At 37.7% G+C, this 19,525-nt stretch overlaps 1 protein-coding gene across 1 annotated transcript in view; it reads right to left on the bottom strand.

Moving 5' to 3' along the window:
- The window catches only part of ITPR2 (inositol 1,4,5-trisphosphate receptor, type 2), a 455,230-nt gene extending 447,217 nt beyond the window's left edge, over positions 1-8,013 (bottom strand). Inside the window, exons 1-2 of the mRNA XM_012002420.1 lie at positions 7,946-8,013; positions 878-948 (exon numbers count right to left, since the gene is read on the bottom strand). Of these exons, the coding sequence (XP_011857810.1) occupies positions 878-948; positions 7,946-8,013 (139 nt within the window). The remainder of the gene's footprint in view (positions 1-877; positions 949-7,945) is intronic.
- Between the last annotated feature and the right edge of the window lie 11,512 nt (positions 8,014-19,525).

The raw sequence follows: 19,525 nt of genomic DNA, 5'->3' as shown, positions 1-19,525 counted from the left end.
ATAGTGTAAATAAAATGCCTATCCCAGAGAGTAAAACATGGTAAACATTAACCCAATGCTAATTGTCTCCCTTTTCCATTGCAGTAAGCAGCAATCTTCACTTGGGCTGGTGGCTCTGAGAATCCCTCCGTCTCTCTCCAGTTTTTAATCCTTTATTAAGGCCGTTTTTCACCATTATGAGAATGAATGGTTATACATTGTTCAAAATAAATGCTGTTTTAAAATTATTTTTATTATTATAAGTATATATCAATTATGAAATTGATTTGGGCAAGCTTTTAATGACTAGTTTTAGCTTTCTGTGATTATAGATTCCATTAACCCTCCTTTTGTAAGAGTTGAGTTATAATCAATCTCTTACTAGGATCAGTTTCTCATTTGAGGAAATTATCAAGCTATTTCTAAAATTATACTTAGGGGTTCTAAGACAATTGTCAGTTATTACACACCATCAAAACTGCTATTTTAAAAAGTAAGCTAACACATCATTGCCACACTCCTGAGTTTACAAAGATAAATTAAAAAGCTAACAATGAAACACTATAACATTTATAATTGTCAGAGAAGTATATAAATAAATACTGTTCAGCTGCATTTACTGGCTTGACAAGTAGCCTTTCACAGTTAATTACCAAGATTTCCTTTTAACAGACAGACCATTGTCTGGCAAAACAAAAATTAAAACTATTCTTTCATTGCAAATCCTTCAATATGTAAAAGAAAAACAATGGAAAAATTGTTGAAAGAATTTTCAGTGAACATATTTATATCTGAAAGTTTCACATTGAATAAAGTTTTAACATTACTTACTTTGAGACACAAAAATAATCCTCCCTCTTAGCTCATACAATAAAAAATATATATATGTATTTCTTACCTCTGAACTTCTTGGGAGGGTTGGCAAGGTCCCCGGCCTCTGGGTGCACCACACATCTGTCATCCACTAACCTAGAAGGAAAAGCATGTTTACATTGTTAACATCCTTGTCATATTCATAAATCGTAGACTGCACATGGATATTGCATAAATATTTACCAAAAGTTTTAATACCTTTCTTCACTAAGTAATTTTTTAATAATCATGGGTCTGTAAAAAGATTTGGTTGTAGAGATATTAATTAAAGCCTGGTTTATGAAATTGAAACATAGGAAACATTGTTAAGTAGTAGGAAACTAGTTAGATAACTCATGACATGGAACACTGTGGAGCTGTTTAAAACTACATTAAACAAAATGCACTGGCCTGCAAAATGTTTACAGTGTGTTGTGAATGTAGTGGTAACCAATCAATAAGATACATGTATGCTTAAACACACACACACGCACTTCTACACATACATATATAAGAAATGGAACACAGAAAAATATTGAGTGCTCAGATTACCCACAGTTTTTATTTTCCTGTCTTTTTTTTTTTTTTTCCTGCGTGTATGTATGTTTTACAGGGAATATGTAAGCTTATGAGATCAGGCTTCTGGAGTGCCCATAGAGTAGGTGGTTATGCCTTCCTGGCCTGCATTCAATCTCTGGCTTGGCCACTTCCTAGCTAGGTGACTTCAGGCCTCCTTCTTTATACCTAAACAATAAGGATAAAAATATCTACCTCACTGCATTGTTAGAAAGATTAAATGACTTAGTGTTTTTAAAGTACCTAGTACGACTTCTGGCAGTTTCCATTCAATGGACAAATAAAATCAAGAACCTTGTGTCTTCACATATTCTCTGCTGCTAGAAGAGTGTCCGACACACTACAAGTGCTCAACAAATATAAGTCAAATGAATAAACTGCCTTTGTAGCCACAACAACATGTTTAATCTCTATTAAAATATTTACGAGAAGACAATTTGTAAGACAATTTCAAGACAGAGAAGCTGAATCTCTGAACTGAGAGCCAGGAGACATGAATCTCTTGCTCAAAGAGAAAGATCTGTTAATACCAGACTCACTAACGTTCATTTCTCCATCGGTTAACGTGATGCGAACACCCAGGTTTTTCTCCAGAATATTGTGAGAATGCATGTTAATTAATTACATGTATATGAATTCATTTAAAGGGAGATGTCCAAATTGCAACCTGGTGGTTTAAAAAAAAAAAAAGAAGAAGAAGAAGAAGTATTAACCAGACTCACTAGCATGCATCAACTCCACCACAGGAGTTGAACTAGGATGACTGACTTAATCAAAATGAAACTTTTGGTTCCTAGTTTATCTAGTTACTGGAAGCAGACACTTCCTAAATCAACAGATTTTTCTGTGGGATTCAATTTCCATAAAACAAAATGCTGATTTGGTCAAGAAATACAGTTCTTTGATTTTTTCTAATATATCCTTCATTCACACTGGTTTACTAAAATGTGGTTTTACAAGAGCTGCTAGGCACGCAAGAAATTCCTTTTAAGAGTCTCTAAAAACTGATTTATTAGAAACAGGAAGTCACATTGGGTCAAGAGAAAGCAAACCCAAACTTCCACAATGTCCAACTTCAGCCTGTAACATTGAATCTGAAAGGCTCCAATAGTTCTGAGAATATTACAACATAAGATGTAAATAAAAGGGCTGTGAGGGAAAGGTTGGCTTTTCTAATTGGTCAAGACATGTTAAGAATTTGAATACAATGGTCAAAATGGTCTTATTCAGAGCACATAAAAATTTGATAATGTAAAAATTACAAATGACACTGACATTCTATTCATTCCTTGTACCTGTGCATTCCCACAAAAACAGACTCCTATGAATGTCACTGAGTCCCTGCCTGTGTGGACCAGCCATCAGGAGGAATGGGAACTGAAGCTATAAATCAGATGGCAGTGTATTTATGTGAACGCTAATATCTATCCTCAATTATCTGATAGCCCAGATAAAAACATAATAACTAAGAATGACTTCAGTTCTAAAAATTTGTCCTATTCCTTACGCAAAAACGTCTGTGAAAATCACAAAGGCAGTCATTTCATCCTGAAGACTCAAAGAATTGTAACTGAATTTGAAGAGAATGGAAGGAAGGAAAGGACAAGAAGAAGGAAGGAGTCTGAATCTGTTACAAGACATATATGACACTGGCATTAAAAGTCAAACAGGATTTTAATGGTAGTTGGAATCCTGTTTGACTTTTAATGCCAAAATCCTAGAACAACTTCTACAATATCCCCAACAGCCTCTTCTTGAATACTTCCAAGGCCAATGTATTTACCATTTACCATCATTCTGACAGCACTAATACTAGAAATGTGTTTTATATGGAGGTGAAATAGTACCTTATCTTTCCCAGTACTTATCCCATTTTCTTCTATCTACTTGCCTAATTGTCTTGAGTCTTCCAAAAAATTTTAAGCTCCATGAAGTCAGAGATTGAATCCATCTTGTTTACCATTATATCCTTGGCATCTACTAGAATGAAGTGCAATAGATGCTAAATAAATATTTGTTAAATAAATAAATGAGTCAGTGAATAAATGATGTTGGCTTCCCAACTAACTCTCCCTGTCTGTTCCCAGTTCTTTCTTCTGGAACTATATAGACTAAGTTTTCTTTTTCTGAGATGAGCAAACTGATTTCTCTCCAGTCCTTCCCCATGTGGATATTTACCAGGAGTTCAACATCCTTCATACACCCCAAGTGTCAGCATCCCCTCACATGTGATCCTGGAGACTATCCACATGAGTCTAGATGCGCCCCAACAAGGGCAGAGTACAGAGGACTATTACCTCCTTCTTTCTGATACTAAACTTACAGAAATGCATCCTACAATTTTAGTAGCTCCTGTGGCAGTTAAGGTTCCCCTCTGACTTTCATTGGGTTTATAGTAAACAATAATTCCAGGTCCTTTACATGTGTACCACTGATAAGCCAGGTTCTCCCACCCACCAGTAGGGCAGTTAACTTTTATAACCTAAGGACCAGAATTTACAACCAAACAGGGATAAATATAAAGACTGACCTTTGGTCCATGAGAAGAAAATCATCTGAAAAACATTGATCTATTCCATCTCTAGTTAACTCATTTAGACCATGTCATGATTTTGTCCATTTTAACCACTCATGATCAATGTTCCCCAAATTTGGCTGAATCATTTGGGGAGTTAAAAATAGTAAGGATAACCAAAAAAAAATATTTCCTTTGTCCAGACCTATTAGAATAAAACTTTCTGGGGACAAGGACTGTGTGTTTTAAAAAGCTCTCTAACCCTCTTTAAATGGAGTAGGAGGATCTGCTCTGCACTCCTACAATACTCTAGGCTATCCTCTACCAATAGACTGTATCACAGTCCAGTATAACTTTATAATTTCATATATACATACACACACACACACATATACATATATATATATATATATATATGCAACATCATTATAAGCTCCAAGAGAGTCAGCCCATTTCTGTCTTACTTACCATTATAGGGCCATCTTTAAGCATTATGCTTAAAATATAGATGGTGCTAAATAATTAATTGATGATTAAAGTGACATTTAAAATCAGTGATGCTATTTTTGATAGTTAACATAAACAATAAAATAACTAGAAGCAATAAACAGTTGACTAATAGGAGACGGAAGAGAGATTTGGAAATATTCCCTATGTAGGTATGTCCCAGAAAATTATCAAAAATGTCATATCCTGAAAAAGGCCAAAAGAGCCTGCTCTAAAAAACAGTATCTCAGGTAGCACCTTTCAATCCAATCCATCAGTGCACATCTTAATGGGCTACATTTATTTTTCTTAGAACTAACTAGTGATTTATAGCACTAGCCTAAAATTCTCAATTTTTCACTAAAACTCATCTAACATAAAACCTGTTGTTTTTTCTACCTATTTTTCTCTTCATATGGTCATAACTGTAAATTATTTGTTCAAATTTACTTACAAGAAAAAATCACTCAACGATTAGCTCTTCAAAAGTATAAGGAAAATTTAATAGCTACTTTGATTTTATACATAAGTATGAACTTTGTAAATGTGAATGGAATTTTAACTGGACATAAGAGTCTTAAAAATTCTGTGAGAAGTATAATATCCACATGAAAAAGCTATGTTTATACATTAAATTCAAGTCCACTGATACCTTGTTAAAAATAAAGTACACTATTAATTATTTTCACAAATGCCAACAGTCAAGAGAAAATGCATTGTTTTCTTATCTGATTTCTAGGTTTTTGTTGTTTAAGATACTCTACTGGCCGGGCGCGGTGGCTCACGCCTGTAACCCCAGCACTTTGGGAGGCCGAGGCGGGCGGATCACGAAGTCAGGAGATCGAGACCATCCTGGCTAACCCGGTGAAATTTCATCTCTACTAAAAATACAAAAAATTAGCCGGGTGTGGTGGCGGGCGCCTGTAGTCGCAGCTACTGGGGAGGCTGAGGCAGGAGAATGGCGCGAATCCGGGAGGCGGAGCTTGCAGTGAGCGGAGATGGTGCCACTGCACTCCAGCCTGGGCGACGGAGCGAGACTCTGTCTCAAAAAAAAAAAAGACACTTTACTGCTGTCCATGTCCAGAAACATAACTGAAATCCATCCTTCCAACCTGGCTTCAATCTACAGAAATTACCTGAAATCCATCCTTGGAACACATCTTCAAGTTTCATTTCTTCATTGAAGCTATATTCCCCCTGATGGGAGAATCTTCTCTGAAATCTCATAGCAATTTTAGAGTATCTTCTAGTTTACAAGATATAAGTATGACATACACATTAGTCTTATCTTCCCAACCAAATAACAACTATAATCTATCAATCACTAATTGCATGTCAAGTACTGCTCTATATGTTTATAAACATAATTACTAATTTCAAAACAATTTTGCAAAATATTTTCTCTTGCAGATTAGAGAGATCAGATGATAATGGTGGAGATGACAGCTCATGAGCAAAGCCAAGATTTGGACCCAGATCTACAAGACCAAAGACTTGGCTCCCTCCTTCTGTTCTACCAGGCTGAACTTGTATTCTCTTATATATCCACATACTCTGCTTTCCAAGTATACATGCATGTTACAATAATGGAGATGTAGTAGACACTCCAATATTTTTTACTGAAATGCTAACTGACTTTCATTGATGTCTATTCCAGCTTTAACATCTCATAATTCTATAATTCCATTTTTATAGTGTCTAAAATTAGAAAGCACAATTGTATACTGAAGAATTTTATAAACATCATTAATTTGCATAATGCCTTCCTGATTTGTGCCATATCTAGAAACTCAACACCAAAACACATTAAGGTAAGGAAAGGATGAACTATTAAATGATGTTAGGATAATTAGTTGTCTATTTGGGGAAAAATGACACAATCCCTTCTTCACATAAAAAGTTAATACCACATGAATTAAAGTCTCAAATGTGATAAGTGAAGCTATAAAACGTTTAGAATACATGGATGATGATATTTATGAACAGGAGAGTAGAAAAATTTATTTAAGCCAGACTAAATAAAAAGGATAAAACGTAAAAGGCCAATAAGTTTGTCTACATTAAAAGTAAGACTTCCATCCACCCAAGGACAATATAAAGAGACAGAAGACTCACAAGGCCACTGCTATGCTTGTGCATTTGTACAAGCATATTATAAAAAAGGTGGTAGCATCTGGGCACACAGGCTCAGGCCTGTAATCCCAGCACTGTGGGAGGCTGAGGTGGGCAGATCACCTGAGGTCAGGAGTTCAAGACCAGCATGGTCAATATGGCGAAACGCCGTCGCTACAAAAAATACAAAAATTAGCAGGGCATGGTGGCGCGCACCTGTAATCCCAGCTACTCTGGAGACTGAGGTGGGAGAATCACTTGAACCCAGGAGGCAGAGGTTGCAGTGAGCCCAGATCACGGCCACTGCACTCCAGCTTGAGCAACACAGTGAGATTCTGTTTCAAAAAAAAAAAGGTGGCAGTACAAAAATCAGTTCTGAAATGTGGTCTATGTTCCACTGTTGAAGCCATATACCGTGGCACAAGCTGCATCTGCCCAGAAGTAATCGTATGTTTGCACAAGAGAACAGCCTGTGCAGCCAACAGAGGCCTTTTTTCTCATTCATACAAAGAAGCCATAAATACTAAGGGCATCCCTTAACACATAAGTTACAAACTAGGAGAAGATATTTGCTACAAACATTTAGTATCAGAAATTTATAAGGAATGCCTAAGAATCAATAAGAAAAAGACAACCAAACAGAAAAATGCAAAATAACTCATGAACAAACCTGAGGAAACACTAATATCTTTTAGAAGTCTGACAAAATGTTCAACTTCATTTGTAATCAGAAAAAAATTTAAGTCAAATTAAAATCTTACTACATATCCAACAAATTGGTAAAAAGTAAGGTAGGAAAAAATTTAAATGTTAGTAAGGTTTAGGATGAACGCAAATTTTCATTCACTGCCATAGGGAGTAGAAATTAGAACAAGCAATTTGGAAAAAATGTGACATTTAAAAGTTGAACATGTGCTTGCCCTTCTATTCACCATTTGTATTTCTAGACACATATATGCTCTACAGAAATCTTACAAACTTGCATCTGAAGACATGTATGAACAAGAGTGTTTGAGGCAAAACTGTTTATGATAGCAACAACTGAAAAAAACACAATTTTCATCAATAGTAACATGGATAAAGAAGTTATGACTAGGTCGGGCGTGGTAGCTCACACCTGTAATCCCAGCACTTTGGAAGGCTGAGGCGGGCGGATTGCCTGAGGTCAGGAGTTCAAAACCAGTCTGGCCAACATGGTGAGACCCTGTCTCTACTAAAAATACAAAAAAAAATTAGCTGGGCTTGGTGGCCTGCACCTGTAATCCCAGCTACTCAGAAGGTGGAGACAGAGGAATTGCTTGAACCAGGGAGGTGGAGGTTGCAGTGGGCTGAGATCGCACCACTGCCCTCCAGCCTGGGTGACAGAGACTCCGTCTCAAAAAAAAAAGAAAAAAAAAAGGTATGACTAAATGAATAATTTCATACAATAGATAACTACCAAAAAAATGAATAAATTGTACTGCATGCAATGACACTAAAAATCTCAAAAACATGAAGTTGAGCTTTAAAAAACTCAAGTCCAAAAATAATAAATGTTATATAATTCCATTGTATAGATGCATATATAGGCTATACTAAACAGCATATATTTTAGGAATACACACGGGGTATAAAAAATTAATGTATAAAATGTATGGCTATCAGATTTTTAAATAGATTTCTGAAAGAAAGCAAGTAATTCCTTTGTCTCCAGTCCCTCAGTATTCCAACAGCTACAAAGAAAATGCCACATAACTGATAAAATATTAGTTGTATCTTTTCTCTGATGAAGCCATAAATGCTATTTCCATCTGGCATACATTATAAAATCAGCGTATTATTTTCCTGATGTTTGTTTACCACATATATCTGATCCATTTACCACTAAGTGATATAGTTCATTTCTAACAAAATGGCTCTGAAATGCATTTAAATAAAATGAATTTGGGGAAAGAGAGAAGGTGGGGCATCCACAACAGACATTACTAAAAGCTTTTACTAGAGAGGCGGTTAAGATGTGACCAGGTTCATAAGCATCATGAAATTATTTTTATTTTTATTTTTATTTTTAGTTTTATTTTGAGATGGAGTTTTGCTTTTGTTGCCCAGGCTGGAGTGCAACGACGCGATCTCGGCTCACTGCAACCTCTGCCTCCCAGGTTCACGTGACTCTCCTGTCTCAGGCTCCCGAGTAGCTGGGATTACAGGCGCACGCCACCGTGCCCGGAAAATTTTTGTATTTTTAGTAGAGATTGGTCAGGCTGGTCTCGAACTCCTGACCTCAGGTGATCCGCCCACCTCGGCCTCCCAAAGTGCTGGGATTATAGGTGTGAGCCACTGCGCCCAGCAGAATTGTCTTTAAAAGAACTTTCAGAACTTTATCACAAATAACTTGATCCCCCAACGCTGGGATTTTCACTCTGCTTGACTACATAAATTTCTCCCTGAGCTGCAATCTTCTGGCTTCTCACCTAAACTATCCCTCCACCCCACCAATCTACCACAGGCCCCCACAACTCTGGCACGTCATTCAACTCCCTCCTTCACCTGCATTTAGAAGCAGCAGTAGAAGAGAAGAAAAAAACCTGACTTCTCATCCTTGACCAGCTGTGTTTATGCTAGTTACTGAACCTCACTGTGCCGCATTTTTTAAATGGGGCAGCTGTGTTCCCACAAGTTCCTCGTATTTCTGTGGTTTCTTGTTTCTCTGCTCCTGTTTTGTGACTAGAGTTGGCTTATCATCCTTCACTAGCGCCCTCTGACATGTATCATAATTTATACACCATAGTTTGAAAGTTTAAGTGTTTAGCATCTATTTTTTAGAAGCTTACAAATTATTTTATCATTATAAGCTAAATACCAGCACTAAGTGGTTTTGTTCCCTTCATTCACCATCATCTTAGAACACATTATTTTTAAAATGTAATATCTTGCCATTTAGTAATATGTACATTTTTTAATTTAGCCAACACTCAAGTTGCCCAAATAAGAAGTCGATCCCAAGGATGTTAATTCATGTTTGTATGGTAATTAATTTTTCTCATAATCCAGAATAACTTAAGAAATGCAAGGTTCTACAAATGTCCAGTTTCCCACCTTCCATCTGACAGGTCCTATGGACACGCCTGTACAAGACCATAAATAATTCAAATCATGCTAAGAAGCAAGTAATTTCATTGCAAAACTTTCTGCCAAAATGTTTCTAACTTATAAATGCAAAACAGATGTAACATGCCACATTCACTCACAGCTACGCTCATATTTTGCCTGTCTATGATGACAAGAGGAGTTAAGTGCACGTTTGTTTGCCACTTGAAATGTGTGGTTTTCAATGGTTTTTAAAATTAAACAAATAAATTTAGCATTATCTCCTCTTTTAAGACATGTCTAATTTCAATAATGTTCTTGACTAACACATACTTTGGCTTAAACATTAAAAGTATGTTTAATTCCATATATAAGTTTTTCAATCAAGCATAGGTTTGTTGCTGCCAATATTTCTAAAACTGGTTTCACTCAGAGTTAGAATTGTGCTTGCTCTTAGGTATTCAAAATATTCCCACTTATTTTTCCATGAAAGACATAATTAACCTATACCCACACATAAATTACAGCATAAACACTAAACTTTGAAGTACTACTAAAAATACTGGATGAATCCATAAATTTAAATTTTTTTTGATGAATGCTATCAGCCTGACCAAATGATTTAACTATTAACTACCTTTTTAAAATATGGGTATCACATGACTACAAAGAGAATGCTGTTTCTGACATATTAATCTTTTTATAAAGCACTGCAGGGCCGGGCGCGGTGGCTCACGCCTGTAATCCCAGCACTTTGGGAGGCCGAGGCAGGCAGATTACGAGGTCAAGAGATCGAGATCACGGTGAAACTCCGTCTCTACTAAAAATACAAAAAATTGGCTGGGCGCGGTGGTGGACACCTGTAGTCCCAGTTACTCAGGAGTCTGAGGCGGGAGAATGGCGGGAACCCGGCAGGCGGAGCTTGCAGTGAGTCGAGATCGCTTTGCCACTGCACTCCAGCCTGGGCGACAGAGCAAGACTCCGTCTCAATAATTTAAAAAAGAAAGAAAAAAAGCACTGCAAGAAGCCATCATCTTGTGAAGCGATTATCTTCAGAGTATCAGTACTGGTGAAACTATGGGGAAAAGCAACTTAAAAAGTTACACACAACCTTTCAAAGAGAAACACATCTATCTGACAATGATTTCAGAGAGAATTTGCCCGTATATTTTGAAAGCTTACAGTCCTAATCCAGCCAAAGAAAAATAATCATAACTTTTTCTTCTGGGCTTCTCTTACTCCATCTAATAACTTCCTTTTCTTGATCCTCTTGACCCTGCCTCCTCAACCTCTTTGAACCCAGTGTTACTGCAAGTCAGTTTGTGAAGCATTTTGTCCTAGCTTGTCCATTACAGTTCTCATGAAAGTCAAAGCATCTGCACAGTCCCTTTCTCAGAATACGAACAGGCATCTCTACCAGTTGAGGTCAATTATTTAGTGGTGGCTGAGCTGACCTTTACTACTACCAGTTCTCAATCACCTGCAAAGAGCCAGAAAATCATTGGTGCTAGTAAAAGTGACTCACTAGACAAGTTCAAGTCCAGATCTTTACCACCACCACACTGTCATTCCTATCTGAGTTTTTCACCACCTGGTTGACACCAATTTGCAGGTGCTCTCAGGGAAAAAGGGCCATAAAAATCAGAAACCCATCTAGTTTCACTCTCTTCTTCCAAGTACAGACACCTCCACCACCCCAGGTTTCTGTCTGCTTTCGGTCACTCTCGGTGACCTATACATAGTTGTTTTTTATATTTTGTCCAGAATTTACAGTTGTGATCAAGAAAAAACTTTCCGTTCAGAAAAAAAGACCAAAAAAAATTTTATACTTGATATACTACAGATTAAATTCAAAGAAATATGAACTCAAATATTTTTAAAATTACTAAGACAAGGAAACAAGTTACTATGCATGAGTCACTAAAAACAACAACAAATATTATAATTATCAACTAAAAAAATAAAATAACTATTATGAAATGTTTGAAGAAATGGAAGATAAATTTTATTAAAAAGGCAAGAAGGAAGAACACATCAAAAATGGTCAGATAGCTTGGCATCGTGGTACACCCCTGTAGTCTCAGCTACCTGGGAGGTTGAGGCAAGGGAATTGCTTGAGCCCAGGAGATTGAGTTGAGCCTGGGTGACATAGCAAGACCCCATCACCTTAAAAAATATGGCCAGATAGATTTAGTAAAGAATTCCTAGGAATGAAAAATAATTATTGAATAAGCAGGTGGATTGACGACAGTAAATCAGACACAGCTAATTAATATGTTAGAAGAAAGGTTTTAATAATTACTTGGAACGAAGCAGAGGACAACAAGGATAGAGAAAATATGAAAGAAGTTTAAGATATATAAAGGACTAGATGAGAAGGTTACCATGCATATATAGTTAGCATCCATAGCCATTGTGGCTATGGATGGGTTCGCCTTGGGTGGAGGCCTGGAGCTTGCCCTGGCCTGTGACCTCCAAGTGGCAGCTTCCTCAAAAGTCATGGGACTGATTGAGAGACCACTCGAGGGCTCCTCCCAGGGACAGGAGGCACTCAGAGGCTGCCACGCTGCCTGGGGGTGACCCTGGTGAAGAAGCTTATCTTCACAGGCTGACAACTGAGTGGGCACTGGGGCTGGTGAATCACGCTGTGGCCCAAAACAAGGAGGGTGATATCGCCTACCACTGGGGGCAAGCACTGGCCCAGAAGGTCCTGCCCCAGTCTCCCACTGCCATGTGGTTGGGCAACATAACCACTGACCAAGGCATGGACGTGGACACTGCATCAGGGATGGCCACTTAAGGGATATTTTATGCCCAGAACGTTCCAACCTGGGACTGGCTGGAAACATGACACAGAGAACCAACCCCCAAAATGTGTTGGCAAATGACCTCCATTTAACCTTCAGCATGGGAGATGCATACCTTGAACAACAGGATCCAGAAGGAAAATTTGCCTCAGGACTGCCCTCATCATTTCACCTCTCTGGGCTTTGGTTCCTCCATAAGGATGATAAGAGATATGATATGATTGGCATGATGCCTGGAACCAAGATGCTGACCATACCACCTACTGCTACCTTCCTTGACGTCACGCTAGGGTTGGATTTGCTTTGGAGAATGCCTGTCTCTCTCTCTCTACTCAAATGAAGAAGAATTAAAATAGATCCCTCTGGGTCTTTGTATCATTGGTTCTCAGGCCCTGACCTCTCCCTCAGTTATCAGGTACTAACTAGAGATGTCAAGAGATTTTAAGGTACCCCTAGTTTTTTTCCTCTGGACAACAGAGATAATAAACTCTGGTATTGGTTGTACATGTGCCAGAAATTAGACTACAGATCCCAGCTCTTTGCCAGTTACTCATTTTATAATTTTGGACAAATTGTTTAAACTCTGGCCTCAGCTTTCTCATCTGCAAAATGAAACTGTTGTAAGGATTTAACAAAATAAAAATACTTCATGTTTAAAAACAAGCTAGATTTTGTAGTTGGATGAAAAAATCCAGCCATCGGCTATTTACAAGAGTCATACCTAGAATATAAGGACAGAACAAAACAAAGCAGGAAAATACTAGCCAATGGAAGGTATGGGCCAGGGGTGGTAGCTTATGCCTATAATCCCAGTGCTTGGGGAAGGTGAGGTGAGAGGATCACTTGAGGCAAGGAGTTCAAGATCAGCCTGGGCAACATGGCAAGACCCTGTCTCTACAAAAAATTTAAAAAAAAAATTTTTTTAAATTAGTGTGGCGTATTGCATGCACCTGTGGTCTCAGCTACCTGAAGGCTGAGGCGGATCACTTGAGCCTGGGAAATGGAGGCTATAATGAGCTATGATCATGTCACTGCACTCCAGCCTGGGCGACAGAGCAAGACCCTGTCTCTAAAAAAATAAAAATAATTTTTTAAAAAGAAAAGTATAGTAGCAGTGATAATATCAGACAAATAGGCCAGGCATGGTGGCTCATGCCTGTAATGCTAGCACTTTGCAAGGCCGAGGCAGGAGGAGCATTTGAGCTCAGAAGTTCAAGACCAGCCTGGGCCACGTAGTGAGACCCTGTCTCTTTAAATTTATAAATATATATCCAACTATTTCCTCCTAGAAATGTTTCTCAACAAACTGCAGAGGAGATATATATATCTATCTAGATAGACAGAGATAGATATCTATAGATCAGAAAAATCAAAAAAAGAGAAAAAAGCTTTATTCAGAATAAAGAGAGCCATTACATCATGAGAAGTGTTTCACTGCTTTAAGAAGATATACAAATTCTAAATGTATATGCAACAGCCTCAAAATAAACATAATTTACAAAACTACAGGGAGAAATTAACAATACACTATCTTACTGGGAGATTTCAACACACTTCTTAATTACTGATAGAGCAAACTGACAAAATTTGTAAGGATATAAGCTTTGAAACCTATAATCAACAAGCCTGATCTAATGGATGCACATAAAATAGAAAATATATTCTTTTTCAGCATATATGGAATATTAACATGCCAGTTTCCTTAAATGTTTTCATCATATGGTTTTCATATCTCCATTCTATTTCTAAAATATAGCCTAAATTTACAGGTTTGGCTTTTAAAAAACTTATTTTCTTGGCTTACACTGAACTTACGTTTAACTAAAAACCCCCACACTCACCCATCCTCCAGGGGCTTAGGGTCTCCTAGGATCCCACCATATTTGACATGCTGTTATCTTATTGTATTATAGTTCAAGCTGTTATCTTATTGTATGATACCTCTAACTACATGTCTCCAGTAAACAATGAGCTCCTTAAGGACAGCACAGTATATTTTTAATCTTTATCTCCTCAATACCCAGCACAGTGACTGGCATATAGCAAGTGCAAAAAAAAAAAAAAAAAGTTAAATGAATCCATTGATATTTTAAAGGTAAAGAAAACAAACTGCAGAAGACAAAATGAGGTAAGTGATGATAGAGCAGAAAGAAAGAAAGATTATAGGAAGGAAAGATGAAGCAAGTATGTAATAATGATATAGCTGTTTGTCCTTGGCTCATACCCTCAGCAAACCATAAAGTAACATTTAATTACATATTCTAGAAGTGGATGGCTAGAGGAGACCTCTGAAAATAATCCAGTTAGTAAGAGCTCCTACAGAGAATAGAACATCAGTTAACCAAAATATTTTTTTCCTTTGAAATCTTCAGACTACAATGCAGTCAGTGATTCGTTCTGTAGCCTAAGGACCTGCCTCTTCCCTGTTCTTTATGCCTCCTTCTTCAAAAAGAGATGAACATGAGAACCAACTACCACTTCCTGACTGGTCAGACATAAAAGAGAAACATTCCTAGGAGGAAATAGTTGGCAAGAGAACTTCCCTGGCCAGAAAAACCTCGGGCGACTGTAGACCAATTCCCAGAGTCATTGCAGCATGAGAAACTAGACTCATACTACCAGAAACTTGAGGGTGTAAATCTGATCATTACACATTATACACAAGTAACAAAATATCACATGTACTCTCAAAATACGTGCAACTATTATATATAAATAAAAAATAAAGAAATAATTTTAAGTTACCTTGTGAAAGTTACAAGCAGATGACTGTTGTTTCTGAGTCAACTAAAAACTAGAATCTTTCTCAAAACTACCAGAAAAGGAAAAAGCTAAAAAACAAAACGACTTCCCATTCCCAGGTAATTCCTTCAGACAGAACTTCCACCATTTGACATTGGCTAAATGTGAATAAATATGGGTTTTAGAAGAAAAATACAGTTGTCACTCCAAATTCACACCTTTAATTGGTATGGATGGATTCAATGGGCATACAATCCCTCTTTCAAGACATTTCTGTGCACAAAGAAAATATTCTCAGATTTGTTCAAGTTACTGGCAAGGGACTAATTGTGGCTAGAATGACAGATACGCCTTCTTCTGAAGCATTTTAATTAAAGTGCAGAGACCTCTCTTTCTGGGAGGGAGTGAATAAGTCCTTACCTGAAAATAATGAAGCAACCCACATGACCTCTGAAAGCTGAGCCAACCAAGGGGAAAATCAAAAGGAAACAAAAACAAACAGAAAAGTCAGACGGCTGAAAAGAGCTACATCTGTATGCATTAAATTAAATCATTTCCCTGGCTTATAGGCTGGATATTATTTCCAACCCCTAGAGGCAGAAATAGTAGTACTCTTAAAGTAGAATTTATAATTAATAATAGATAATGAATTTATCTCTAAATACAACAGACTCCTAATTTATTTATTTTATTTATTTTTTATTTTGAGACAAGGTCTCACTCTGTCACCCAGGCTGGAGTGCAGTGCTGCAATCTCGGCTCACTACAACCTCGACCTCCCTGTTCAAGCACTCATCCCACTTCAGCCTCCCTATTAGTTGAGACTACAGGCATGCACCACCACACCTGGCTAATTTTTGTACTTTTAGTAGAGATGGGGTTTTGCCATGTTGCCTAGGCTGGTCTTGAACTCCTGGGCTCAAGAGATCCACCCACCTCAGCCTCCCAAAGTGCTGGGATTGCAGGCGTAAACTACCATACCAGGCCAGAGACCCCTAATTCTAAGCCCGAATCCTTCTGACAGTGATCATCACCACAAATAAAAACTCCTAAAGAGACATACTGGTTTCTAACCCAATAGGACTAAAATGGGAAAATATAAATTTAACAATATATTTTTCTATTTAAGAGTCTAATATCACAATTGTTATCTGTCCCATGCTAAATCTGTAATGTCGGAAAAGTCATTTCTCTGGCCTAACTACAAAATTGAGATAATACTAGTACTAACCTCATAGGGTTTATTTGAAAATTAACTGATTTAATAAAGTAAAATGTTCAGTACAAAGTTATATGCAATAAAGGTTAGTCATCATTATCATCATTATTAATGTTATTTATTCAACACCTGACACCAAGTACATACTCAAAAATGATTGGCTATTGCCATTTTCATCATCATTATTTATTACTGCTTAATTGTTGAAAGTAGTTCACCAGTAAGACAGTAATTTCAGAAAAAAATGAATTTAAATATCTTCACAAAGAAATGCATTCATTCCGCAAATATTTACTGACCAGCTACTTTGTGCCAAGCATTGATCTAAGAGCAAACAAAACTAATACTCTTGCAGGAGGGAGTGGGGAGGAGACAAATCACAAGCAATAAGCATAGTAAATCCATAAATTACATAGCGCGCTAAGGGATAAACACTATAGAAAAAAGGAAGCACAGTAAAACTGGCTGGGCACGTGGCTCACGTCTGTAATCCCAGCATTTGGGAGGCCAAGGCAGGTGGATCACAAGGTCAGGAGTTCAAGACCAGCCTTGCCAACATAGTGAAACCCCGTCTCTACTAAAAATACAAAAAAAAAAAAAAAAAAAATAGTCGGGCGTGGTGGCGGGTGCCTGTAATCCCAGCTACTCGGTAGGCTGAGGCAGGATAATTGCTTGAACCCAAGAGGTGGAAGTTGTGGTAAGCTAAGATCACGCCATTGCACTCCAGCCAGGGCAACAAGAACGAAACTCCATTTAAAAAAAAAAATAAATAAAAAATAAATAAATAAATAAAAATAAAAATTAAAAAAAACATGGTAAAAAGACTTAAAGAAGGTGAGGGAGACATGTAGGAGAACTGCCTTCCAGGGCAATGACTCTACAGTGGGACCACGTTCAGCATGTTCCAAGATCTGCAAAGAAGCCAATATGGCTGGCAGGAGCCAGGAAGGAGGTGATTGGCAAGGACATCTGAACCATCAGGGAATGGAAGGCCAGACCTGCAGGGCCTCCCAAGTCATAGGAAACACTCTTGTTTTCATTCTGAGTGAGACAGGAGCATTGCGAGCGCAGACAGGTCAACATGATCTGGCTTATTTCTAAAAAGATCCCTCTGGCTGCTGAGTTGAGAATAGATAGACTGGTGGGGAAGAGAGAGACAGAAGTGGGAAGACCGCTTTGGAAACCAGCAGAGCAATCCAGGTAAGAAAAGTGAGGGTCCATAAATACGTTTGTCAAAAGCTATCAATCTCCCAACTAGGGAGCACAGCAGGAAATTTCAGTGGAGATACAAACAGTTGCTCTTTCTTTGAGAGCTGTTATATTGATTTTGGAGTGGAATTATATATGGCAAGACAGTAATGACCATAAATATGGTGCAGTTAAGTACTTCAGAGTCCAAAAACTAGACCCTGCCTGGCACAGAGTAAACACTGAATATTCACTTACTGAGTTCAGTAAATATGAATGGACTCAACTTCTTGGTGGAAAATGTTATTCAAACATGATTTTTAATAGGAAAAATCAAGACATAGAAAAAGCCTTGAAAAAAAAACAAGAGACTGTGGTACCCTCTACTCTGACACTATACTGTTTGTTAAACATTAATTTACATTCACTCATCCTTTTTTAAACAAATATAGCTGACCACCCATTGTGTGTCAAGTACCACACTACCTTCAAGTTGAATCCCTTCACTATGTCTTAAGGGGAAATAAAAGAATAAATGTGTGGGAATATTCTGGGTAAGTTCACATTTTGTTACTAAACATGAAAAGAACTTCAGGATAAGGATCTGGAACTACTGAGTGGTAGCAGCTGGGACTACAGGCACCTGCCACCATGCCTGGGTAATTTTTGTCTTTTTGTAGAGACAGGGTTTCACCACGTTTCCCACTCTGGTCTCAAGCACGTTTGCTCAAGCAGTCCTCTTGCCTCGGCCTCCCAAAGTGCTGGGATTACAGGTATGAGCCACCATGCCCGGCCCATTGCAACCATCTCAATTTATCAAAATACATGTGAAAGATTTAAATGCATTTGAGTCATCCTAAGGGTGTTATTCTCAAACTTTCACAATAATTATACAAAGAAAATATCCCTCTTCTCTTTAAGAAATATATATATATATATGCACTATTAGACCAGCCTGGCCAACATGGTGAAACCTCGTTTCTATTAAAAATACAAAATTCAGCCAGGCATGGTGGTGCGCACCTGTAATCTCAGCTATTCAGGAGGCTAAGGCCCGAGAATCACTTGAACCCAGCAGGTGGAGGTTGCAGTGAGCCGAGATTGCACCACTGCACTCGGGCCTGGGTAACAGCAAGACTCGGTCTCAAAAAAATTAAAAAGAAGGGAGATATATATACACACACATAAATATATACATATATACACATATATACATATATATGCATTATTCGAAAATCCATGTTAAATGAAATATATGTCAAAAAAAGAATAATTGAAATGGTAGTCATTTGAAATCTTGGTCATTGATACTATGTTCCACTGTAATAAAACACATAGAAAAGTATTTCAGCAATACCCATACATTGCAAAGTATTTCCTTCCCCACTCAAAATCAACCTGCACTGATTCCACTTATGAACGCAGCCAAGTACAATGTGTTCAGTCCATGCCAATGTCCTGCTGGAGGCATCAGAGGGCAGGTGAGAAGTCAAAGCTGGAACACAATGTCACATATGAGGAATCCAAATCACTGCCTCTGTAGTCTGAAGACAGCAGCTCTCCGTGTTTTATAACAGGTTTTACAAGATTCCTATAATGCTCTCCTAGTTTTTTTCTTTTGTACAGATGTCGGTATTTATTCTCCTAATTATTAAAGATTCTGCAAGAAAGATAGTCTTTACTTTCAGAATGTAAGTGTCTTTGGTGATAGCATCCAGAAAACCAGCTGCCTGGTAAGTGACACTCAATGGACCTGCTGACATCTTAAGACCATAATATCAACCCCAAATTAAACTATTCATGAAAGGAGCCACGGATATCAGTTACAGTTTAGTCTTTCTCTTTTCCTTTCAAAGACTTCTCTTTCCCAGGTACAACTCTTAACATGGCATGAAGAATCAACAGAATTCCTCCACCACCCAAGGAAAGGTAGGAGACCTAAGCTGGCTTCTTTCTCTCCCATTACCCCCAGACACAGCTCTT

This window comes from Mandrillus leucophaeus, unplaced genomic scaffold (genome assembly GCF_000951045.1).
Source record: "Mandrillus leucophaeus isolate KB7577 unplaced genomic scaffold, Mleu.le_1.0 Scaffold686, whole genome shotgun sequence".
Taxonomy (NCBI): Eukaryota; Metazoa; Chordata; class Mammalia; order Primates; family Cercopithecidae; genus Mandrillus; species Mandrillus leucophaeus.
This window is presented reverse-complemented; position numbering and strand designations above follow the sequence as displayed.